The sequence below is a fragment of the Empidonax traillii genome, unplaced genomic scaffold (assembly GCF_003031625.1).
Source record: "Empidonax traillii isolate 1590-97213 ecotype Southwest subspecies unplaced genomic scaffold, ASM303162v1 scaffold138:size3245559, whole genome shotgun sequence".
NCBI lineage: Eukaryota > Metazoa > Chordata > Aves > Passeriformes > Tyrannidae > Empidonax > Empidonax traillii.
Window position 1 is genome coordinate 1,356,580 of NW_020955331.1, and position 22,152 is coordinate 1,378,731.

At 47.9% G+C, this 22,152-nt stretch overlaps 1 protein-coding gene across 1 annotated transcript in view; it reads right to left on the bottom strand.

Moving 5' to 3' along the window:
• Nucleotides 1-3,051: 3,051 nt before the first annotated feature.
• P3H2 (prolyl 3-hydroxylase 2) overlaps nucleotides 3,052-22,152 on the bottom strand; it is a 67,305-nt gene continuing 48,204 nt past the window's right edge. The window contains exons 2-15 of the mRNA XM_027884101.1: nucleotides 18,655-18,801; nucleotides 17,514-17,703; nucleotides 14,630-14,761; nucleotides 13,324-13,466; nucleotides 11,797-11,886; nucleotides 11,271-11,311; nucleotides 10,679-10,773; nucleotides 7,735-7,862; nucleotides 7,073-7,168; nucleotides 6,827-6,977; nucleotides 6,171-6,288; nucleotides 5,616-5,691; nucleotides 4,570-4,710; nucleotides 3,052-3,532 (exon numbers count right to left, since the gene is read on the bottom strand). Coding sequence (XP_027739902.1) covers nucleotides 3,440-3,532; nucleotides 4,570-4,710; nucleotides 5,616-5,691; nucleotides 6,171-6,288; nucleotides 6,827-6,977; nucleotides 7,073-7,168; nucleotides 7,735-7,862; nucleotides 10,679-10,773; nucleotides 11,271-11,311; nucleotides 11,797-11,886; nucleotides 13,324-13,466; nucleotides 14,630-14,761; nucleotides 17,514-17,703; nucleotides 18,655-18,801 — 1,641 coding nt within the window. The 3' untranslated portion in view covers nucleotides 3,052-3,439. The remainder of the gene's footprint in view (nucleotides 3,533-4,569; nucleotides 4,711-5,615; nucleotides 5,692-6,170; nucleotides 6,289-6,826; nucleotides 6,978-7,072; nucleotides 7,169-7,734; nucleotides 7,863-10,678; nucleotides 10,774-11,270; nucleotides 11,312-11,796; nucleotides 11,887-13,323; nucleotides 13,467-14,629; nucleotides 14,762-17,513; nucleotides 17,704-18,654; nucleotides 18,802-22,152) is intronic.

Below are 22,152 nucleotides of genomic sequence, written 5' to 3' on the forward strand. Positions count from 1 at the left end.
TTTCCATGCACCTACCCTCTGCATGAGGCACCAGGTGCCTTGCTGGGCTATCATGACCCCTGCTAGCCACTGCTGCCCACACCTTGGTGCCTTCACTGCCACTGGCTCTTCACAGTCTGTTGCTGGATCCCTGATGATTGCAAAGTTCAAGCATTCATCTTCTCCTTAATGAAGTATCATTTCACCTGTATTGTCCTGAAATATTACTGAACTCCCTGTGCCGGGACATGCCTGCGGCAGACAGCAGGCTCCTCCAGTGCCCCCACAATCCACAGCAGCAGCCTTGTGCACGGGGCAACTAAACTTGGCTTGAGCCCACGTGAACATCAAAACAAAAGCAAAGCTCCTTGCTGGTAAAGATCCCCTGGCATTGAGTAACACCATGCAGGGCTTCCCTTTCAAAACCACGTCCGCACCCAAACACACACAAACACACAGAACCATGTCAGTTGTTGTTTTAAATACTTTTAAATTCCATTATGTTTCCTTTATGAGTTGTTTTCTTTTTTTTTTTTTTTCCTTATTGACTGTCATAAATCAAGCCTACTAATCCCACTCTACATGTATTATTATTAGGAGGGGCATGGCAGAGTGAACAAAGAACTAGGTCATGGCTCATCCATCTCCTTCTCCAAACAGGTCCTATTGCTGGTGATAGAACTGGGGAATGTATAAAAAATGGCCAACACCTAAGTGGGTTGTGCTTCTCTTTGGTGGCCAAGCTTTGGCTAAAGGAGCTCAGAGCCTGGAAGCCATGAAGTGTGCTCTGAAATGCACATCAGCTCTGTGCTCAGTGGTGAGACTACAGGCACTGCGTCCCTGGGGAGCTGCTTCATGCTGGGCCTTTGGGAAGCAGCAATTATCAGACTGGCAGGGCAAGAGAGGAATAGCAAAGTGAACCAATGTAGCAGGAAGTGTAAGTTCACCAGGTTGTCCCGGGGCATATTTGACCAAGGAGGAGTGTTATACATTCAGCTTTCTTTTTTGAAGGATACAGGTGCCCTGCAGGCAATCTGAATGTGACCCTGACAGCTCTGGCACATGCCAGGCCCCAACATCAAATCTCAGAGCTGAAATTCATTTCTCAGAGGCCAAGCCACCTCGGTGGCAACCCATCCCACTTGAATTCAAAAGAGACCAAAAACCTACATTATATTTTGGTGTGCATCTCAAAGAGCTCTGCTACTTGCTCCTGTGAGGCTACAGTGTGCCAATAAATCTGGCACCCACTTCTGCTGTTGCAGCAGAAGTACAAATCCACTTCTGAGCTAGACTTTGCCAGAGCAGAGAACAAACAAACTGGAAAAGTGCCTTTGGCTCACTACATTCCTGTGTCCTGGCTTCAGCCTGGCACAGGTCACCAGCAGGTCCCTGCAGCAGAGAAGTGTGGTGAGCAGCATGGCCAAGGCAGCCTTTTCCCTTCTTGGGAAATTGTTTGCAATTAAGTCTCAAAATGCTGCATCCCTCAGAGGCTGCTCCACAGTTCTGCACCAAAGGTCTTTGACCCCAAGTGTCTGTCATACCCTGTACATCCCAGCAGAGCACAGGGGCTGCAACGCCCTCTTCCTGCTCAGCAAACTGCCTGAAACATGTCCGTTGTATGTAAGTTACTAAACAGCTGGATACAGAGCAATGGAGATGGACAGGCACCCAAAAGCACATACACATTTAATTCTGTTCACACTGGTGTCTCTGACACTCCTCCAGCATGGGAGGGGTGGGGGCTGCTCCAAGGTCTGGGGCAGGAAATCCCAAAGGGACAGGTACAGTCACGAGGCAGACTCCAAATTCCCTAGTCTCTCCTAATAATTGACTAAAGAAAGACAAAAGCAAGCCCAGATGTATTCAGTTTATTTCCTCTGGATTTAGACACAGCTCTGGCTAACCACCACTGCACCAAACCAACCATGACCGGTGCCAGCCCCCCAACTCCTCACAGGAGGACCAGCTGGCAGGATCCCTGAAGCCCCAGGAGGTCTGGGGCTGCACTGAGAGGGCAGCTCTGCAGGATGCACTCGGGCAGATGTGGTTGTTGGGAGATGACAGCACAGACCCACACAGAAGGTGCACCATGTAGGAGTCAAGCCTTGGATGCAATAGCATAGTGCAGATGAGCACACAACGAAATGGGTGTCAGCTCTCCAACCTGAGAGCTACCCTCCCCTTCCTCCCCCCAGCTTTTCCTCTGGCTATTTTGAAAAGGGGCAGGGGGTTAAGCATTTACAGAAGAGGCTCTTTAGCAGGGAAGGGTTTTTGAAGGCAGAGACCTGTGGGCAGTTCTTTGAGGTGCCAACATGATGAATCTTTTCAACAGTCTATGATGAAGGGAGATAACCTCAAAGAAACAAACCATGCTGGTGACTCAGAAACACCCAGAACTTTGTACTCTGCAGATTCAGCATCGGAGGAGGTGCAGCAAATGACTCTTCGAGCATTTTCTAGGTAGTAATGGTGCCCTCTTCATAGTCTGGGCATTTGTTTTTCCAGATGCACTGAGCTCCCCTCTGTCTTGCCCAGGACCAGCTTTTAGGGAGGTATCCAGAAGGACCATCCTTGTCTACAACCTTGTAGCCTGTGACTGGACGGGAAGTGGGTGCTTCTGAGCCTGGAAGGTTTGGATAGGGACAAGCTACAGAAGCAAAGACAATTCTCTATTGCAGATTGTAAGTCCTGGAATGCCAAAGCTGGCAGAGGGAAGCAGAAAAGGACTGAGAAAGTGCCAATGCAGCACGGAGCTGAGCAAAGTTGCTCAAGGATGAGAACTTCAGCAAAGATCTCTGCAGTGTTTTCTGGAGACTCTGCATCCATGCAGTAAATTCAGCAGTAAAGATTGCTGCAACCTTCCTTCTAGGAAGTAGCACCATAAGCAGCTGTTGGATCAAAATAAAAGCTATCCCTTTGTCTGGGACATGGGCAATTCTGTGACTCAATGCTTGTTCTGATTGAGATAGAGGATGCTCTGATCCCACACACGAGAGTAAATTTAATGGTTGGAGAGGGATGATTTACTGGCTTAGCAGCAGTTACTTGCCTAGTAGATCTAGTCTAGTCTTCAGCTAGCACTTAGCAGGAGCAGGAAGACTGGTCCATTAGCACACCTGAGACATTTCTCTAGCAGATGCTAAAGAGAAGCAGCTATTTTCAGTTGAGGGAGAAAAAGAACAGGTCCTCCAAGGGAGTACAGCAGGCCTGAATGAGTCCTGAGAAGTGCTAGAGAAGAATAGGAAAGGCTGGAAGCAGAGTCAGCCCCACCAGGAGGTGCTGGCACAGGGATGAGGGTCTCAGCAAATGCTGTGCTAAACACAGAAGAGGCACTCCTGAAACTCCACAATCATATTAATCTGTTAATTTATACAGTGTCTCTGTACAAAAATAGAAGGGTTCTAATAAGATTAACAATATTAAATAAATATTTAATAGAAAAAGTCTTTGGCCTAGTTCATAGCTCATCCTTTGAGTTTATGTTCATTTCACTGGGTCCTAGATGCTCCTGGTCCAACATTGCGATCACTTCATCTGCCTGGATTCGCTCCTGCAAGAGTGGAATGGGAGAAACAGTAACAGCAGAGCTTCAGTGCCTGCTCTCAGCTAATTCAGTGTGGCTCAGCCTGCTGGGAGGACACACAGCGAGGATTTCACCCTAGAACCAGCAGTGTAGTTGAGAGGACGGGGGACTTGAGCTGGGGATTTGCTGGGCAAAATTAATCAAATCCATTTCCACCTCAACACCTGATTCCCTCTTCCCTTCAGGACTGCAGTAGTTGGGGCAGAGCTGATGTACTGCAGTTTCCTTATCACACTCCACTGGCAGACACTGCCACAGCATACCCTCCACCTGTCCCTTCCACATGATTTCAAGTTCCCTGGGCAGGGCTGATCTCCTACCATACAGGTGACAAGCACAGAGCATTTACCTCTAGAACAAAAAAGCTGAGAGACACCAAACTACATGACTGAAAATAAGCTTTTCCCTCACAGCCCACCTGCATCACAAGGCAAAGGCACCAGGGTTATGCACTCTCCCTGCATTTAGTTTTGCTTGGTGTTGTATCTTTTATTCTTGCAGAGCAGAACTGATACAAAAGGGAGATAGGAGCTAGTACATCAGCCTTTTAGAACAGAATCTGGAGGGTCCCTAGTGAAAGGCATCACAGCCCAGATCTTCCAAGGCATCTTGGGTGCCCAGACCCACAAACTTCAGGCTGACAAAATGTCTTTGAGGATTCAGCAGCAGCGACACACCACTGAGCTGTGGATGGCTCTGGAGGAGTTACCCGACCATCAGGCTATTACCACTAGGTGTCAGAAATGGCCAGCCCAGCCCTGCACGGAGCCCTTCCACACCTCACTCAGCAACCCAGCCAGCACTGCAAAGGGTAATGGGTGCCCAGGATCATGATTGGCAGGAAAAACAGTCCCGGGGATAGCAGCTCGTACGGTGGGAAGGCTGCTGTGGGGGTGTAATGGGGGGAAAACCGATGTGTTGGGACTGGAGAATAAGATGGTCCTGGTTCCTGTTGGATACTGAGTATTCCCTACTCCCCTCACATCACAAATTGAGGGACTCACCAGCTCTCTGTAGAGAGGGTCCAAGGTGAACCAGAGAGCCACGGCGCACCGCTGGCCTTTGGTGACTGCCTTCACCCCGTGGGGGTTCTCGCCGCCCGACGAGAAGCTGATCATTCGCCCACACTTGGGCTTGATGGAGGCCTGTGGGAAACAGGCAAAACCAGGGTAGCAAAGAGCATGAGCATGGCTGCACACACTGGTTGTGACTGGGCTCACCGTAGTCCAGGGCCTGGGACCTTACTGGGCATCTCTCTGTGTGGCCCCAGGACCTGGTGAGCTGCTGTGGAAGACATGCAGAGCTCTGGACATGGTTCAAAAAAATGTGTGGGGTAAATAGGGAGGTGTCAAGCTTGGTCATGCTACAGGTGACCACCTAGAGCAGAATGGGGCCATGACATAACTCCAAGGAGGTTCAGGCTAAGCCTGGCACAGCTGTGCAACGTCTCTTTCTTCTCTCTGCAGAGTCCACAAGAGGTATCCTGCAGAACCTCGGGGGCAGAAGTGCCAACCAAATCAACCCTCAGGCATTACATAAACACAGTCTACCCTCTAGCACCTACCAGACTCCAGAGCACCATCACGGTGCCCAGGCCTCTCTGTCCAACCCAGAGGGGGTTCCCAGCTTCCCTAATGGCCCTACACAGAGGTGAGGGCTTGTGCCTGAGCCACATCCCTCTTAGGGTCTTGTGTCCACCACCGTGAGCCACTCTAGCTCAAGAGACCCAAGTCAGGCACTGCATCTATATGGAGGCACCACTTCACGTTTGGCCACGAGATGGGGTGGGAGCTCAGCAGTCCTCCAGGCAGGGATGACTACCAGCCATCCCTCTGCCTGCGCTGGGATGGTGAGAACCCCGGATCTGTAGGTTTCCTGCTTGCCACAGGAAACCTGTAGAAAGTGAACAGAACGTCTGTGCACCTCTGCCAACAGGATTTTGTATGGGCTGTTTGCAAGGTAGGAGCCACAGGCTGCCTGGGGAAGAAGCCCCAGAGCCCCTGAGCATGGGCTGTCCCAGAGCAGCATTTGGTCCACAGCACCCCCTTACCGTCACAGTTTTGGCATCCATCTCGGTGAAAATGAACTCGCCGCCTTCAAAATCCGCGTTCATGTACAAGAGGGCACTGGGGGAGGAAACAGGAGACCTCTGTGACAGGAACAGTGGGGAGGGCTCAAGGCTGACCCCCGCCTCCAGGACACATCCCACATTGCTCCACTAAGACATGGGTGGGGATCACTCAAGCTACTCCAATTTCAGGGACACAGCTGAGAACCAGCAGAACTCTCCTTGGGTAGGGAGCAATTCCCCAACCTTCCCTGGGTCCCACCAGCTCTCACTCTCCCATTTTGCACCAAAAACATCTTACACAGTCCTGTGGGCCACAGCTGGGATCTCCCAACCCTAAAACATCACAGAGCTGTTGTAAGTAAACCATGGCATCAAGCTTAGCCACAATGCTTTCTGGCACCATAAACTACCTGCTGGATCCCACTTCTGCCATGGCTGCGATGTACTAGCTTTAAGCCTGTGAAGCAAGATACCCTGACTTGGAGAGGGTTCCTGGGTGCCCTAGGGAGCAGACCTCCTTTCCTTCCCTCTTACCTGTAATCCCTAAAGGTGTAGGCAGGAGGCTCCTTCCAGCACTCATTGGCTTCAGGGTCCAAAAGGCAGTTGTCAGCATGGATGGGGTGGCTCAGGTCATTCCTCCTCTCCTGCTGGCCTAGGCAGGACCATGTGGAGGAAGGGGGAAGGGGAAAGGGCAGATGAGATGGAAATGCCATGCTCTGTGAGGTCCATTATGGGGCGGGAGCCTGCCCAGACCCCACTCCGGGTGGTGTTCACAGATGAGAGGAGAAAAGCAAAGGCTGGGGAGAAAAGGCAACATCTGAGGACTCAGATCTGCACAGCTCTGCTTGTTCCTTACTGCAGGGAAGCAAAATGGAGAGCTGTGCATGGGGTGAAAAGGAGAAGGGACAGCGAGAGGAGGCAAGAGAAGAGGGAGGACAAAACAGGAAGAGTTGCAGACATGAAAACCAAGAGACATCCCAGAAATTAGCGTCTTTGGGACAGCAGTGCCCACCCTTTGCTGCTGTGGGGATGGTGACTTTGCCCAGCCCTTGGCCACCAGTTTAAGCATCACGCAAACCACAGTTAATCTCAGGCCTGGGACCCCCACTCATAGCACTCATAGCATTCAGCAGGGCTAAACCCCTCCCTTGTCCCCACCCTGCCCCACCACTGGCCCCTCAAGCCCTCACCAGAGAGGGCGGTGCGGCACACCAGGTGTGTGTAGGAGAAGTAGAGCGTGGAGTTCAGCATGAAGTAGGACTCGACGATCCTGCGAGCCTTCTCGCTGATGTCGTAGAAGAGCCGGGCACTCTTCAGTGGGACACGGCCCTCGTAGCCATACTGGGCAAGGAGAAGGGGCAACAGAGGTCAGTGCCATGTGTCCGCTGGGAGAGACAACATGGGAGAGGAGGAGGAGGAGGAGGAGGGAGCTCTACCTTGAGGGCTTTGAGGACGGTGGCTCCTTCAAATCTCTCATTTGGGGTGTGGGGGGAGGTTTTGCCCCTGTAACCATCTCCAGCCAACATGATGCCCTGAAAGACACAAATACACAACTGGTTCATCAGGAGAGGCGGAGCTGCAGTGGAAGCACCTGGCACCATCTTCCCCAAATTCCCCAGGGCTGCATTCACAGGGACAGGTGAGTTGGGTGGGAAGGTGCTGCAGCTTTCTATGAACATGGATGATGGATATCAGCCACCCACTCCTGATTGGAGATGTTCAGGCACCCTCAGTCCCTTCCCAGGCTCAGTTAATGGTGAATGAGAAGGCTCAACCAGACTTGTGGATGAGCATTCTCTGGGACTGTGCACAACATGGGGCAACGAGCTCTTTCTACACAGGCTCCATCTTGCAGCATGTTTCTAGGAACAGCCTGAGATGGAGCAGCAGCTCCTGTTATGGGTGTGCTATGTGATAAGTATCTGCCTGCTCTTCACAGGCATCCTGGCATCAGTTGCAACACACAAAAGCGAGGTATGAACCCAGAACCTCTCCAAGGGCTGGTCACACATTCAGCTATCACACGCCTGATGCTGGGGAGAGCATCAGACACAGCCCAGGTGGCAGCTGTGTCCCCCCAGGGGCATTGCCAACTCACACTGGCCACCCTGTGCAGCTCCCGGCACTGCTCCTCTGAGATGACGTTGTCCAGGAGCACTCGCTGGGTGCCATTCAGCTGCTCTGAGTTGTAGACGAACTTCACATCGTTGTAGAGAAGTGGGCCCCCTGATGAGAGACACAAAACAACCCTGCTGAACATGCCCTGGCCTTGTTGACATCTTGTACCGTGACTGAGGGCCAGCTGAAGTGACTCAGGTGTGCAGCCAGGGAAGGAGCTTCACAGCAGAGAGCAGGAGTTTGGCCTCCCATCAGCAACAAAAGAAACAGAAGCAATGGGAACACTCAGAGATGAAATCAATTTGCTGCAAAAACATCAGCATTTTCCACCTCCTCATCAGCTGCCTTGCAAACACAGGGACCCCAGCTTGAAAACGCCAGAACTTGATGGGACACAAAGAGAGACATGGACAGTGGCTAACTTGGCCCTCCTGCCCAGTTGTCCACATCATCAGAGGCCTTAATTTCCCTTGCACTTGGCGTGTGGATCTTGCTGGCTTGGTGTGCAAAGCCACTCTCTGCAATTGTCATCAATGGGGTTTTTGTCATTTACACACACAGAAAGCCTCATGGGTGCTGAGCTTGCAGCAAGCATTCCTTGTTCTCCTCCAAGAAGGGGGCTGAGAGTGGGTGAGCCAGAAGAGCCTGAGGACAATCCTCCACCGAGGTGAAGGAGCTGCCCTGGCTGACCCTGCCATCCCTCATATCCTGCCTCCTTCTGCCTGCCAGTAGCCAATGGCTTGGCTGCATTTTGGGGGTCCAGGTAACATCCCTGGAATGGGAATATAGCAGTGACTGGGCTTTCACACTGCTGAGCTCCCACCTGGTACGGGGCAACTGAGCCTTGCCACATGCTGAGGAAATGGGAGAGGAGAGAGATTAGCTCTTTACCAGAGGTTTTTCTCAACCCCCATAAAATTTGACTGATAAAAAACCAGGACAAAGCCTCTAAATCATCTCTAAATCTTCTGAAACTTCTTTCCTGCATCTCCTCGAAGAAATAAAATTAAATAAATGGTAACAATAAAAGCCTAAACAAGATTTTTCTCCAGGAGGAAGGTGAAATGCATCTAAACTGTGGGGAAAACTATGTGTTGTCACAGAGAGGCAATGAAATAGCAGAAACAGAGCCGTGGAGCTCCTCTCTCACCACTTGGCACAAAGGAACTTTTCTGTGACACTACTTTTATAATTTCTACTTTTCTTGTCTATTGAGGCACACTGTTTTTGGAATGTCTCCTTGGCCTATGGAGAACGCATAACCCCCACAGAGCCCTGCCACTATCCCAGTTTATTTCTGAAGAGTTAGGTTTCTTGGAAATGGAAAAGAAGGGATGTTTCTGATGTTCACTGTGCTGATCTTTTTGCTTGATAATAACATTTATTGCAAATGCAGCTGGATCAGAAACAAGACTCTCAAATCCAAACTCCTGGCACACTCCAACTCAGGCCTGAATTTTCCAGCTCAGATGTTGCTCTTCCCCAGCCATAGGCATGTGAGGGATGAACATGGAAGGCATCACTGACCACTTCCACCATTTTTTCTGTTTCTCACAGTAAACTAGCAGAGCTGGCTGTGTACACTGAACCCTTGTCCCATACCAGCGGCACACTCCCGCCTGCCTTCATTGCCCCCACTGCCTCTAAGGGTTAACAGAGAGAGACCTGTTCCTGTGTCTGTGCTCTGTGAAAAATACCCCAAAGAAACTGGGGAATTTTTTTTTACTTTTGGGAGTGAAGGAATTGGCAGAAAGGAAGAAGGAGGGAAGGAAAGCAGTACAGAAGAGTACAAAATTAAAATGCATTTTTTTCTTTTGGGTTATTCTTTTTCCAAGTAAAAAGAGAGAAAGAAAAAAGACAACAGAGAAAGGCAGCAGCTGGATGGACAAAAATCCCATTTTCTTTTTGAATGGTTTCAGTTCTCCTTGTAAACAAAAACATTCTGCAAGTAAACCAGAATACAAACATAGAAGAAAAAATAAAAAGCACTCTGAAATTACTTGGTTATAGAAGGCGACCAGGCCAACAAATATAATTCAACCAGCTCTTGGCTTATGCAAGCTGTTTGGGATCTTCCTGTGGTATTCACTTACTTTATGTAGGCTAGAGAAGGGATAACAACACTCTGAACACAACAGTGAGCAGCTGGAGACAACTTGGGCTGGGGAAACCTGTGAAATTCCCCAAAAAACACAACCATCTACTGCATTACAGGGAGGTTTAACTGCCTGCTGCTGTGTAGCTGGCTCGCTGGAGGCACAAGACACCTCTTGGCTTGAGACTCCGTTGTTTTGCAGCAAGAAGTCTGCTTTGGTGCTTGGCTACAATATTGTTATTCAAAATTGTTATGGGGAAAAAATCTTGTCATTAGTAGTAGATGTTATGGTATTTTCTGTGGTTGCTGAAAATGTGCTGAAATCAGTTGAATGTCTGCCAACAGGCTTAAAAACAAGTGATTTGCTATAAGCTAAGACCTGAAATCATAAACCAGTCTGCAAAGAGAAACGGCTGCTAACATGGTGTGATCCAGCACATTTTGCATCGCATCAGTCCTGTTGCCTCCAGAATCCATCCTTCTGCAGCCTTGACAATAGGGAACATGTTGTTGTTATAAGCATCTTGAGGCAAGACTACTGTTTGCTGGTGCCACTTTCCCCACAGTGAGGAAGACCCAGCCTCCCACATTCACATCTCAGGGCTCTGTCCTGAGCAGCTCAGCAGGTGGGAAAAGCAAGTCTAAGGGCAGAGCAGTGCTGGTGGGATCCACAGACCCAGAAATGCTGTGGCAGCACTGAAGAGTTCTCTGTCTCTTAAACTTCAACCCCTTCAAAGAGGAGTGCCCCTCATTGCTCAGCAGCCAGCCTTTGCAGTCCGCAGTCTGGAGCAATAGGAAAAAAGGTCCTGGTTTTGTTCATCACACTTACCCTCCTTCAACTCTCGATCTGGCTTTGGCATGGGTTTCTTTGCCAGGGACAGCCGGGGCCCATCCTCTGGTTCACTGCTGATACTTGATGGGACACTGAGGAGCAAGAGAAAAGAGGAACACCATGACTTTGGCCATAGGTCTCCAGTTCTTAGACTTGCACTTTTGCACTCTTTGCAAACTAACATATGAAAAAAAGGGGCAAATCAGTACTTTGTACAAATGTCACAACCATACAAGTTGAAGCCCTCACCCTGTTCTGTGGCAAACCTTGCTTCTCTGGTAGTGAGAACAGTTTCCACCAGCAAAGCACAAGACACCAACAAACCTGAACAGCACCTCTCGCCTCATCAACCAAGTTGCCTCCGGAGCATCGCTAGTTTTGAGGCACTCAGCTAAAATAAGGTCCTTGTGGGAATGTTTGCAATGGTAGGGGGCAAAGGTCCCTAATTCAACCATGATGGTGTGCTGGGGTGCGGATGGTCAGGACCCCCCGAGTGGCAGGCTGGTACCCCATCCACAGGCACTTCCCTTTCACCTCGCTGTGTGGAATGGTAAAGCCATGGGCTCAGCTGGAGCGGCTGGTGGCTCACCTGTGCTCATCCTGGCGGGCTCCATACCTGTTCCAGTAGTTCTGTGGGAAAAGAGAGAGGTCAAGTTTCTTAACTTAATGCTCCAGCTAAAGCCAGGGAGCTTCCTGCTCTACCTTGCACCCAGGAACAACAGCCAGCCTCTCTGGATCCATCCCACATAACTTTGGGCAATTGATTGAGGTGACCAGATTGAAAATGTAACCTCAAACCAAACTGGCACAGTAAGATGAGTTCATAGGGACTTCAACTTGCCCAGCTTTCTCTGTCTCAACCCATCACCACGGCAGTGGCTGAGACTCAGCCAGACACCATGGCAGGAGAGCTGGACTAGGCTGCATCTCCTCCACCCTGGAACAGCTGCCACCCTTGCTTTGCCATCACCGTTTTCCCATGGGGAGCAAATGAAGCCAAGATCCAGCTTCTGAGTCACAACACAGGACTGGCTTTATAGGAAAGAGGAGAGGGGAAGCTGGTCCTGTAGCTGTGAACTCCTAAAAGTCGTGGGCACAGAACACCCAGGCATTACCGGCTCTGTGTAGGCGTATCCAAGGCCGGCTGCAGCCACTTGCAAGAGGTGGGACTCCAGCTTATGGCGCTGCAGGAGTGTTTTTGCTTCCTGAAAAGAAAAGGAAAAGGAGAGTAGTTGGACATGCAGCTTCCATAAGACACAATGCACCTCTTCTTCAGAGGGGTTTGTTCTTCATGCCACACTGCAGATTCCTGTGGAGTAAGGGACGCTTGGAGTAACCCCGGGCACAGGGCTGAGCTCCTCAGAACATTAGAGAAGGGATATTCAGCAACTCATTCGAGAAATCTGAATCCCCAAAATACATGCCCATAGCTGGCAGAGAGGGCTAAACACCTTGGAGAGCATCCAAATATCTGGGCAAAAGGCTGGCCAGAGAAGCCCCAGCTGCAGAACAGGGTCAGGCTCAGGTTGGTGGAGCAGGGACCATGGCTGGGCTGTGCCTTGGCTCCTCATGTGCAATGTGGGGCCCAGGGCCTGGCTGTGGGTGGGTTACAGCAGCACGGCCTGGGATGCACTCAGGGTGCTTGGATGATGACCACAAAGCACAGCCAGTTGGAAATTATCCATCAGAGGGCTTTATTTTGAATGAAAAATTTGTAAACAAAACACTTGAGTTTCTCCTAGAAAATGAATTTGCAAAGCAAAAATCACTTTTTTTTTTTTTTTTTCAGAAAACTTCAAGTTACTGGAAATAATTAAATGGTTTTTTCAATGTTTTTTCCCAGATTTATTTTGTGAGGAAAAACAATAATTATTCTTGTTTTCTTTTTTGTAATTTCCCCTTTTTTTTAGCATTTTACCAAATTAACCTTGATTTGCCTGGAAATCAAAGAATACCCAAGAGAATGAAAAAAAAAAAATTCCTGCCTACCCTCTACTTATGGTGCAAGGGAAATGAGCCTCATCAGGGCTGTGATGGTATGGGAGGAACTTCTGCATCGTGAGAAAGGCAGCCCCATGGCCACAGATAAAGGCTGTCTGGACTGGAGAGGAAGCCTGTCCTGCTGGGTAACAACACACACTGTTTGGATGTTTGACCCCAGCCTAATCCTGTGATAGCAAAGCTACTCCCCACAGAACAGGCTGAGCCCTGAACTCCAAGCTAAAGGACTTGAGAGTAACACTGGCATCCCAGCCTCCCCTTGGGAAAATATTTCTCAGTCCTTGCTTAACAGAGGTTGGCCTTTGCTCAGTGCTTCACTGCATTCCTCCTCCCTGTCTCTTCTGGAGCACTGGACAAGATGAGGGTTTACATTGTTGAGGTACTTGCTCATCACCCTCCCTGCCCTTAGCCTTTGCTAAGCTGGAGTCCCATTTAAAGAAGATCCTGCCCACCAGCTTCTCCCCCACACCAGTGACTCTGGACTTGCACTCTGGTAATTAGCATCACCAGTGAGCCCAGCACTTCCACCTCTGTTTTCAAAGTGGTCCCACTACGGCTAAGCTGCCAAGCTGCTTTTATTTTCAACTGATGCTTTTGTTAAAGCCTCCCACGAAGAGCTCTTAGGTGTCACTCACTCTCACCTTTCTGGGTTTGATGGTGTTTGGATCCATTGCACCCTCCAACAGACCCTCGTAATAACCTGCGTTCTCCAAGACGTCTTCATCGTCGGGGTGGAAGAGGAGGTAGGATTTGGCACACTCCAGGGCTTTTACATAGTCACCAACTGGAAGGGAATACAACAGTAGTCAGGGGGGGCAAAGAGGGGCACAGCCCTACTGGCAGTGCCGGGGGCTCACACAGAGCACAGTGGGGCAGAGTCGAGGAGGAGAATCTGCAGGGAGGGAGGGCACAACCTGAGCTCCCCACCAGCTGAAGGGGCAGCCCGGCACTCTACAGGGCTCTTTTGATGCAACCTTGTCTTAAGCATTCCATTTCACCAGCAAGGAAACTGAGGCACAGAGACAAGACTTCTCTGCCCTCACGCACAGATCGGATGGTATCAAATTGGATCCAACTGGATGAGCAGGCTGTGGATGCTGTCTGGCATCAAACTGCCTCTCATCTGTGTGGCATCTCTCAGGGCTCAGGGGGGTTGTATCCACCACATTAAACCTCTAACTGGGCAGAGGAATTAAAAAGCTTGTACACCACACAAGAAACACTGCTGACTCCTCCTGCTTTCTTCCCACTGTGTTGATGAACGAAGAACCTTTTATGTTTGAGTAGCAATTTTGACCCTCACACATTCATTCTTTTTCAGGAAAAAGCTCTTAGCACAAGCCTGAGAGAGCAGAATTCTGACTACATTTTCTTTTATGTAACAGAACACAATAAAATAGCACACAGAGCAACTACACAGTTGGCAGCATTTTATAGCACTGCCAACTCCTAATGTTTTGCCATGCTTCCAGCTCCTTCACATTTACTAGGAATCTTAAAATACTTAGCAACTGGCAAAAATAGGCGTCTTGGGATAAGCTTGGGGTAACTCATATATCTGTTATATATTAACTTAGAAAATGTATCAGTTCATTTCAGAAAATGTGAAACACAGAACTTTGATGTCAAAAGGCAAATAAAAGAACCCTAAAAAAGTTAGATTTATTTAAAATATAGTAAAGTTGAACCTAAAGTACGGGCTTTTAAAACCTGACTGATGATCTAAAACACCTTTACAAAACTACCTGATTGCATTTCAGTAAACCTGACTTTTGAAGAGTCAATGTCCACTCTCCTTTGCTTCCTAACTCTTTCAGACCATGCCACTGCATCACTGTAGCACAGATATCGCGGGAAACAGCTTTACTTACACATGAAATAATTCAAACTTGTACAAAATTAACAAAACTCAGCAAGCACTATGAGGAACAATATAACAGCCTTTACCTCTGTAATAGGCAAACTGCAAGTAGTCATAATGGAGGGGAAGGAAATTTTCGATGGGTGAGATACGGCCCGAACGTGTGGCGAGTTCTCGGACGCAGTCATGTTTGCAGGCCAGGACTTGCATGTAATGATCTGCCAAGAAAAGAGGGAGAAGATGGTCTGAGCTGAGAGGGATGGTGATGGTGCTGAGACAAGGACAGACAGAAGTTAAAACTCCCCCACTAAAGGACATGCAACTCATGCTGCTCTGGTCCAGCAGGTGACTGTGCACCCATAGAAAGAGCTTAGGCTCCTTCCCAAAGACAATGGAGAGTTGGAGTCACAATTTTGCCCCTCTTTACAAATGCCTTCCTCCTTCTGTCAGCTCTAGAGGGAGCCTGAGCATCTCTTTTGTGTGCTGGGAGCTGCTGCAGGGTGCAGGGATGTGCAGGTGCCAGGTACCTCTTCAACTCCAAGCCAAACCAAAGGTGAGGACACCAATAAAGCAAGTGGATGTGTGAAGACAAGGCGGCCATATGTGCTGCCAAATGAAATCCATCTCCAGACTCCTTTCCTTCAGCTCATCTTTAATCCTCTCCTTTCAGCAGCAAGAAAGCTCCTGAGGGCACAGGGAGGTTTAGCTACAAAGGGTTGCTGCAGATTCTCAAGTGTGGCCGAGCAAGGCACCTGCACCTCCACTCTGAATGGTCTGAGGTGCAAGTATGGGCAGCAGAAATCCCCATGTTTGCTGCTTCTCAAAGATGAGCTATCTCCCAGGGAATCACAAGCACATGGTAAACATCTGCAATTAGCAAAGTTTCTTAATTGGTGGGAATTCACAATATAGGCATTGTACCAGCTGTACGATTTCAAAGCAAACACTGACATCTGATTCCAGTTTAGAGCCTTTGCTGCAGTGTACTTACAAATCTACTTTGCTTGCTCTGTCTCCATGCACCATTAAAAACCTTAAGGAACAAACACAGGCTTGAAAACAACCATGTGCTCAGCTACCAAAGCATTTCTCAGGGCTGCCAAAAAAACAGCCTGAGGAATTCGCAATGAAATCAAGTGGAAACTCAAAACAGTCCCCATTTGCTCTGGACAGGTAGTCTGAGCAGTCATCTGACTTAGCGTACACATCCAGGGTATTATATTATGAAAAGCAAGAAGGGAAATGACATAAATAATATTGTTATAATTTGAACCTATTTAAGCACCCTAGACCTGAAATAGTAAATCTATCACTGAGAAGCACTGCTTTTTCTTGGTACTGTCAAAAGTGCAAGCTATATAGACTGGAATCAATCCTCTGGGGTGGCGGGAGAAGTGAGAGTGTTTCAACCCCAAGCAGCAGCACAGCAAATCAGTTTGGGATTGAAAAGAGAAATAAGTTTTGAAGAAACCTCAACTCTCTTTTTTTTGGTGCACAGTGTTCCTACTCCCTGTTGAAACATCTGGGCCTGAGTGCCTTGGATCCCAGAGTGAACTCTGCATCATGCTATCCTGTAAGGAACCACTTAGTTCCCTACAGAAAAGCAGTCATATCACAAATCTTATTTCTTTCTGTGTGCCCAGAATTCCCAGTTTCTTTGGATACATGAATGGTCCTGGAGTTTGGAGTTGTTTACCCAGGCATATCTGTTCAAGACACAGTACTTGCAGGGACCATCTGGTTTCTTCTCACTCCCAGGTGATGTTTTGGGTTAAGGACCACCACATCATAACCTTGTCTGTGCTTCAGATGGGCCAGCACAGAAACATCTCTGCTCACTGGGGCTGCACTCAACTTGCACAGCACAGGAACAATTTATCAGAGACCAAAACCTGTTTGAAGAGCAGCAGCGCTCAGTGAGAAGGAAAGCGGGTTCTCTTTGCCAGTGAAGGTTGCTTTCTTGATGTGGCCCCTGGTGCCCTGGTCATGCTCTAAAAGCAGGCATGATCAGCTGACAGTAACATTAGGACCAAGTCAGCCCTTACAACACTTCTCCTATTTTTTGCATGAGTAAACAAACCCAACAAAGGCAGCTCCCCATCCGGTATGCTGGTGGTTTCTCATCTTGGTTGTTTCAATTAAATTTCCTGTCTCAACACAAACAGAACTATGCAAATCCAAAAACCAGTCTGCATCTGAGTGAAGTATTTTCCACACAAGAAGCAAGACTCCAGAGCTTGATGCAACTCCAAAACCATAAGCAGATAAATACGATTTCTGTCACCAAACAAACGTTAATTTATTGCTCTTCCTTCCCTTACGACTAATTAAATGTAATCTCATTTCTACTGAGAATGAACTGTTTTAATCCCCTCTGGCTGAGAGCCACACATGCAAATCTGAAGATTGCATAGCAACATTCAATTCTCTCCAGAGATTTCAGTCAAGATCATAATTAGGTGGGCCTCCACTAATGACAAATCCATCCTTTTGGATGCGGAGAAAATCTATGTTACGAGTCTTTTTGGCAACTTTCCTGGCCATCTGGAGCATGGCCAAGAGAACTCTGCTACTCTCTTCATATGCTCTCAAAAACAGAAAACATAAACAGAGGCCAGCAATGTCTAGATTCCAGGGAGGTGTGTGAGACTGTGTACAGGGGGAAACGGAAGCAATTTATGATAAAGCACCTACATTTCCTGCTCTTACAGAAATCTGCAAATGCTTCACACATCTGGAAATGCAATTCTTCTAGCCCAGCTTCTATTCGGGACCAAAATGAGATGTCCTAGTTCCCTGCTCTCTGACTTTGCACTTTCTGGACTTCTAAGTGCCTCCTGCAGTGTTACTCACACGGAGCAGTGATGAAAGGGAAGACACTTCACCAAATCCAGCCGAAGTTCCAAACTCGATAATTAAAAACATTTCAGGGCCAAGGGCGAGAACACTAAAAATGCAAAAAGATCCCACCTGCAATAGCTTCGTAGAGTCCAGCTTTATAATCCAGGTACTCGTGTTCCTCAAATCTCTGTGGTCCCTCACACATGATCTGACAATCTTCATCCTCGGCGTAGTACCCTTTCAACGCGCGCTCCAAAAACTCAATGGCCAGCTCGTACTCCTCCTTGTCGTAGTGCCTCACTCCAGCACTGTAGTCCTCCTGCAGAGTAGGGAGGCAGAACACAAGACCGTGAGCTGGCTACGCTGCCCAGGCCACAGCACCCAACCCTTGCCAACTGCAGATGCTTCTCAAAAGAAGATACAAGCGGGCAAGGACAGAACAACCTCCCCAGAGACCTACCAGATGCAACTGGTTGTACCAAACCATTTTTAAGCCATCAATGGACTTTTGGACCACTGGGACCTCATAAGCCTGCTTAAATGCTCCTTTGAACCCCTCCACACTTAAGGAATCCTCAGTGCCACTGCTAGATTGTACATTATATGAAAAAACACTCCTTTTCTTTGTTTTTACTCTCCTACCAAACAACAACACTGAATGCCAAGGGAAAAGATGAGTCCTGACCTAGGAAGATCTTTCTTATAATGGCCCCTAATGAGCATGTCTATTAATTACACCAGCCAGCCACTCCTGCTTCCTTGAGTCTTGTGAAAGCAGGAAGTTGGGGATGGCCTTGGCATTTGTCTTGGGCTTTTGCTTTGGAGAGATAGAAAAAGCTGACACTCTCCTGCCTGTCACCCTGTACCCTCACCAGCACAGTCACTCATGTGTGTTTACCCTGCCCAGGTGGCAGAATCTAGATCAAAAGAAACACACAGGAGCCAAGATATATCTGTGTCCACAGAGGCATCCATCAAAGCTGTCTGCTGGTGCATGTTCACAGCCATGGGTGACCCCAGAGTTCACTGAAGAGAGGGACCAGGCTGGGGATGATTAAACAAAAAGAAGTGGGCTTGAAAAGGCAGGAGCTGGTTTGTCTGCTTAGGAAAATACTGTAAGGGAGAGTTTATTTTGCTGTATTGTTTGTCCATTAATACAGACCTCAGCAAAAATCTCCCCATTTGTAGATGATCCTCTCTTGGCCTCCTAAATCTCTGCTCTCCAGACTGCCTGATACTTAACCTGTGCACCTCTTTAGCTCAGACTCACCATGTGCTGCCTGGCCTCCCGATCAACCAAGCTGACCTTCCCTGCCGTGGTCTTGTAGTTCTCGATGTCCTGCTGTATCTCCATGTGCTCAGGGTTTGCCATGAAGAAGGTGTGAGCTGCATTTGCTGCCTCCTCCAGCTTGTTCAGCTGTAACAAGGTAAGAAAGACCAAGCGAGGTTGATGATGTAGGAAAGTGAACACAGCAGTTTATGCTGCATCCTCTGACACCCTTTTGACACCACTGGACTGGGCCATGATGGGATAACCAAGGAAAACAGAGGCTAAAGAAAACAGCTGAAGTAAGAGGAAAGCCCAGTGCAAGGGAAATGGGAAGAGCTGGAGTTCTTGAGAGCCATACAGGTCACTGCAACACGGTCTGTTGGGATCCAACCTATATTCCAGCAGCACATCCTCTTAACTCAGCTACTCCAACACCCTCCACAGTCTCAGATGGAAAGATGCTGTCATGAAATATGAGACAGAGAGAGGAGGGGAAAGCAGATGCTGAGGCAATTCTCTCTACAAGCCTTGGAGGCTGAGCTATGTCCAGGCTAAAGGCTTCTGCTTGGAAATGGGGACTTGGGACCATTTATTAAGCTCAGCCATGTATAGCTGCAAAAGGCCAGACTCTGCTGATAGAGGCAGGGGTATAAAGAGGAGTTTATTTTGGTACATCAAGTTACTTTGGATTTAGACATTCAGAACCAAGACAAGACACTAGTTTCACCCTGGAGAAAGTCTCATAAACAAATAGAAATGCTAGTGCTAAACACATCCATAGGAGCTGCTGGGAGCATGGGGAGCAGAACAGATGTACAGGTGAAACATCTGCATGACCCAGCAGGAGAGAAGTCACTAATGCACTTGCTCCTGAAAAAAAGCCAACACCCCTAAGAACAAGTAACCTGCAGTCAGGTCCTCTGGATATGTCTGCAGTCTGACCAGGCTCACCCAAGCTTGTCAGCCAGGACCAGACTAATGCTAGCCCTAGCTAGGCTGTGTCCAAGTGTTCTTCTTGAACAGAGGCCTGCAGTGAAGAATGAGCTTCAAACACCCTGTTATCCTGGGCCTGGAGCAGGGCAGAGAGGCTCCAGGGCAGAGCTGGCCGAAGAAGCACACATGAGTATCTCCAAAAGGAAGATGAAAGCCCTGGTCAGATGGCACCCCAGCCCGCTCCCCAGACCTGCCCTCTGCACATCAAAGCACGGCTGTGCTGCAGTGCCCACAGAAATGCAAAAAATTTGCCTTGTGTAAACTTCAGAAGTTTTGAAGGATTACCTCTGTACTGACAACATATGCAGGGAAGCCAGCTTTTACTGCAAAATCAACATCTATTCCAGTCTCATTTGGAGTTTTCCAAAGGACACCACTCTCCATAATAACCCCTTGGTTTTCCAGCGGCGAAAAAAATGACTGTAAGAAATTTTTATCTGAGACAGCACAAAAAAAATCAAAATTCCTTCAAGTATAGATTTTTTTTTTTTTTTTAAAGAGGCATTCCCACTCAGAAACATGCATCCCATCTTGAAAAAGCTCATCTCAACATAGCTCCACTCTGGAAAAGTTCACTGAAGCTGGACACCATTGGATGTAGGATAAAGGACTGACCAGAGCATCTAACAATGGGAATTTTCAGGTTCTGCTGAGTGTATGTGGGACTGCCACTGCAGCTGGTAATTACTGAGAGCTGAGATGGAGAAAGAAGTTGGCTGGAGACATGAGCTGCTGACCTGATCCAGAGGACTCTAAAGAAGCCACTGTTTGAGCTGCTCAGTACTGCATTCCTCCACACCACACCACAAATTTCTGTTCACAACCAACACCCTGTCTGTGCAGACTTCAAAGAGACCGAATGCATCTCAGCAAGGGAAGTGGTCCCTCGAGAGACACCCTGCAATAGTCTGTTGTGGGATGTTCTTTTTCCCTTCGGTTCCATCTCCTTTTCAGGAAGCTGTCCAAAACTGTCACAGATTTCAAGATGAGCTTAGTTCTTCTGGATAACATTCACCTCTGTGAGAGAGGAAGAGCCTGATTTCTAGGCAACAGAAAATCCCCTTCAAACAAGGCTCACACTGTGTCTAGTCCTGCTGGCTCTTCACAGCAGAGATGACCTTTGGAGTTTGCTAAGTGGACTCAAAGCAGAACATTTCAACTCAACGCTTTTCAATTTATCATGTCCCAAATTTGCCTTAGAAACACTCAAGTAACACAAAGAAGCCAACAGCTGCTAAGTTTGGGGGAGTTTTTAAGTGGTTGAGTGTATATAAAGGCAAATTCCTAACTGGTAAGACACACTCAGAGTCTAGCACTGACATTAGTTATAAAACACTCTGGGGAAACTTTTGCCAAAACACTCTGAATTCACAAGGACCAGGATATTTTGGTGTTTAAAGGTCTGGGCTGGGACTCAGGACACCTGGACTCAGTTCCTGGCCCTGTCACAATCTCACTGTGCACTGGAAAAAAACATTTTTGTTTTCTTTGTGCCTGATTTTCCATTGTTTTAATAAATTGTTTAACAATAAAAATAAACTACTCTGTGGGGGAAATATTATTTTTTTTTTATTTTTGTTTATTTGGATGGCAAGCAACTTGGGGGCCCTAATCATGTGCAAGCACGTAATGCAAGGAGATTTTGATCTTTGTACAACCACTGCTGAATGAAAATCACAAGGAAAAAATGACAGCTGTAGACTCACAACCTCAGTATGTGTTCTAAGGTCTGCTTACTCACCCCCCTGGAATGAGATCACTGGACTATCACTGCAGCTTTGCACCAAACCCTCCGTATTTCAGCCAGAGAAGACACTAGAAATCAGAACATTAGCATGGAGAGAGCCCCAGGACCACTCTGTCCTGTCCATTTTGATCTTAACATGCCAACAGCTAAAACTGAGAAGGGGAAAATGCAACATGTAAATGCTTCTGGGTTCTGATGCTGGAAAATATTTATTTTCCTCACTGAGATGCTAGGAGTGGTTCATTTCACAGAAAAATAGGAAAAATATTTTAAGCAGCAGAATTTTGGATGAAAGAATTTTAGCAAATTGCAAATGCTCACTTTCATTCCCATCTGGGACAGTGCTGGCCTGGACTGTGACTTCCAGCCTGTAGAGGTGGTTTGGATTAGGAAGGCTGCTTTAACCAGAGCATTATACAGGAACAAACACAGGCTGGAGAAAGGACCTTCAGTGAACATTATTAGACAACTAATCCAAATTCTCACTGATAACCACTGAGAAAATCCTTTATGGAGCCTTCCTGGGCTGCATGATGAAACACATAACACAATGTTAACAGATCCTTAATAGTTCTAGTACCAGTCAAGCTAGGTTTAAGCAAATAAACTCCATGCTGAGCAGTCTAATTTTTACCTTAGTGCCACTGTCACCAACCTGCCATGCTTAAAAAATAAACTGTCTCACTGGAACACGACTAACTTGCTTTTAATTTTGCTACCACTTTGGCTGCAGTGTCCCTCAAAAAGAAACACAGAGA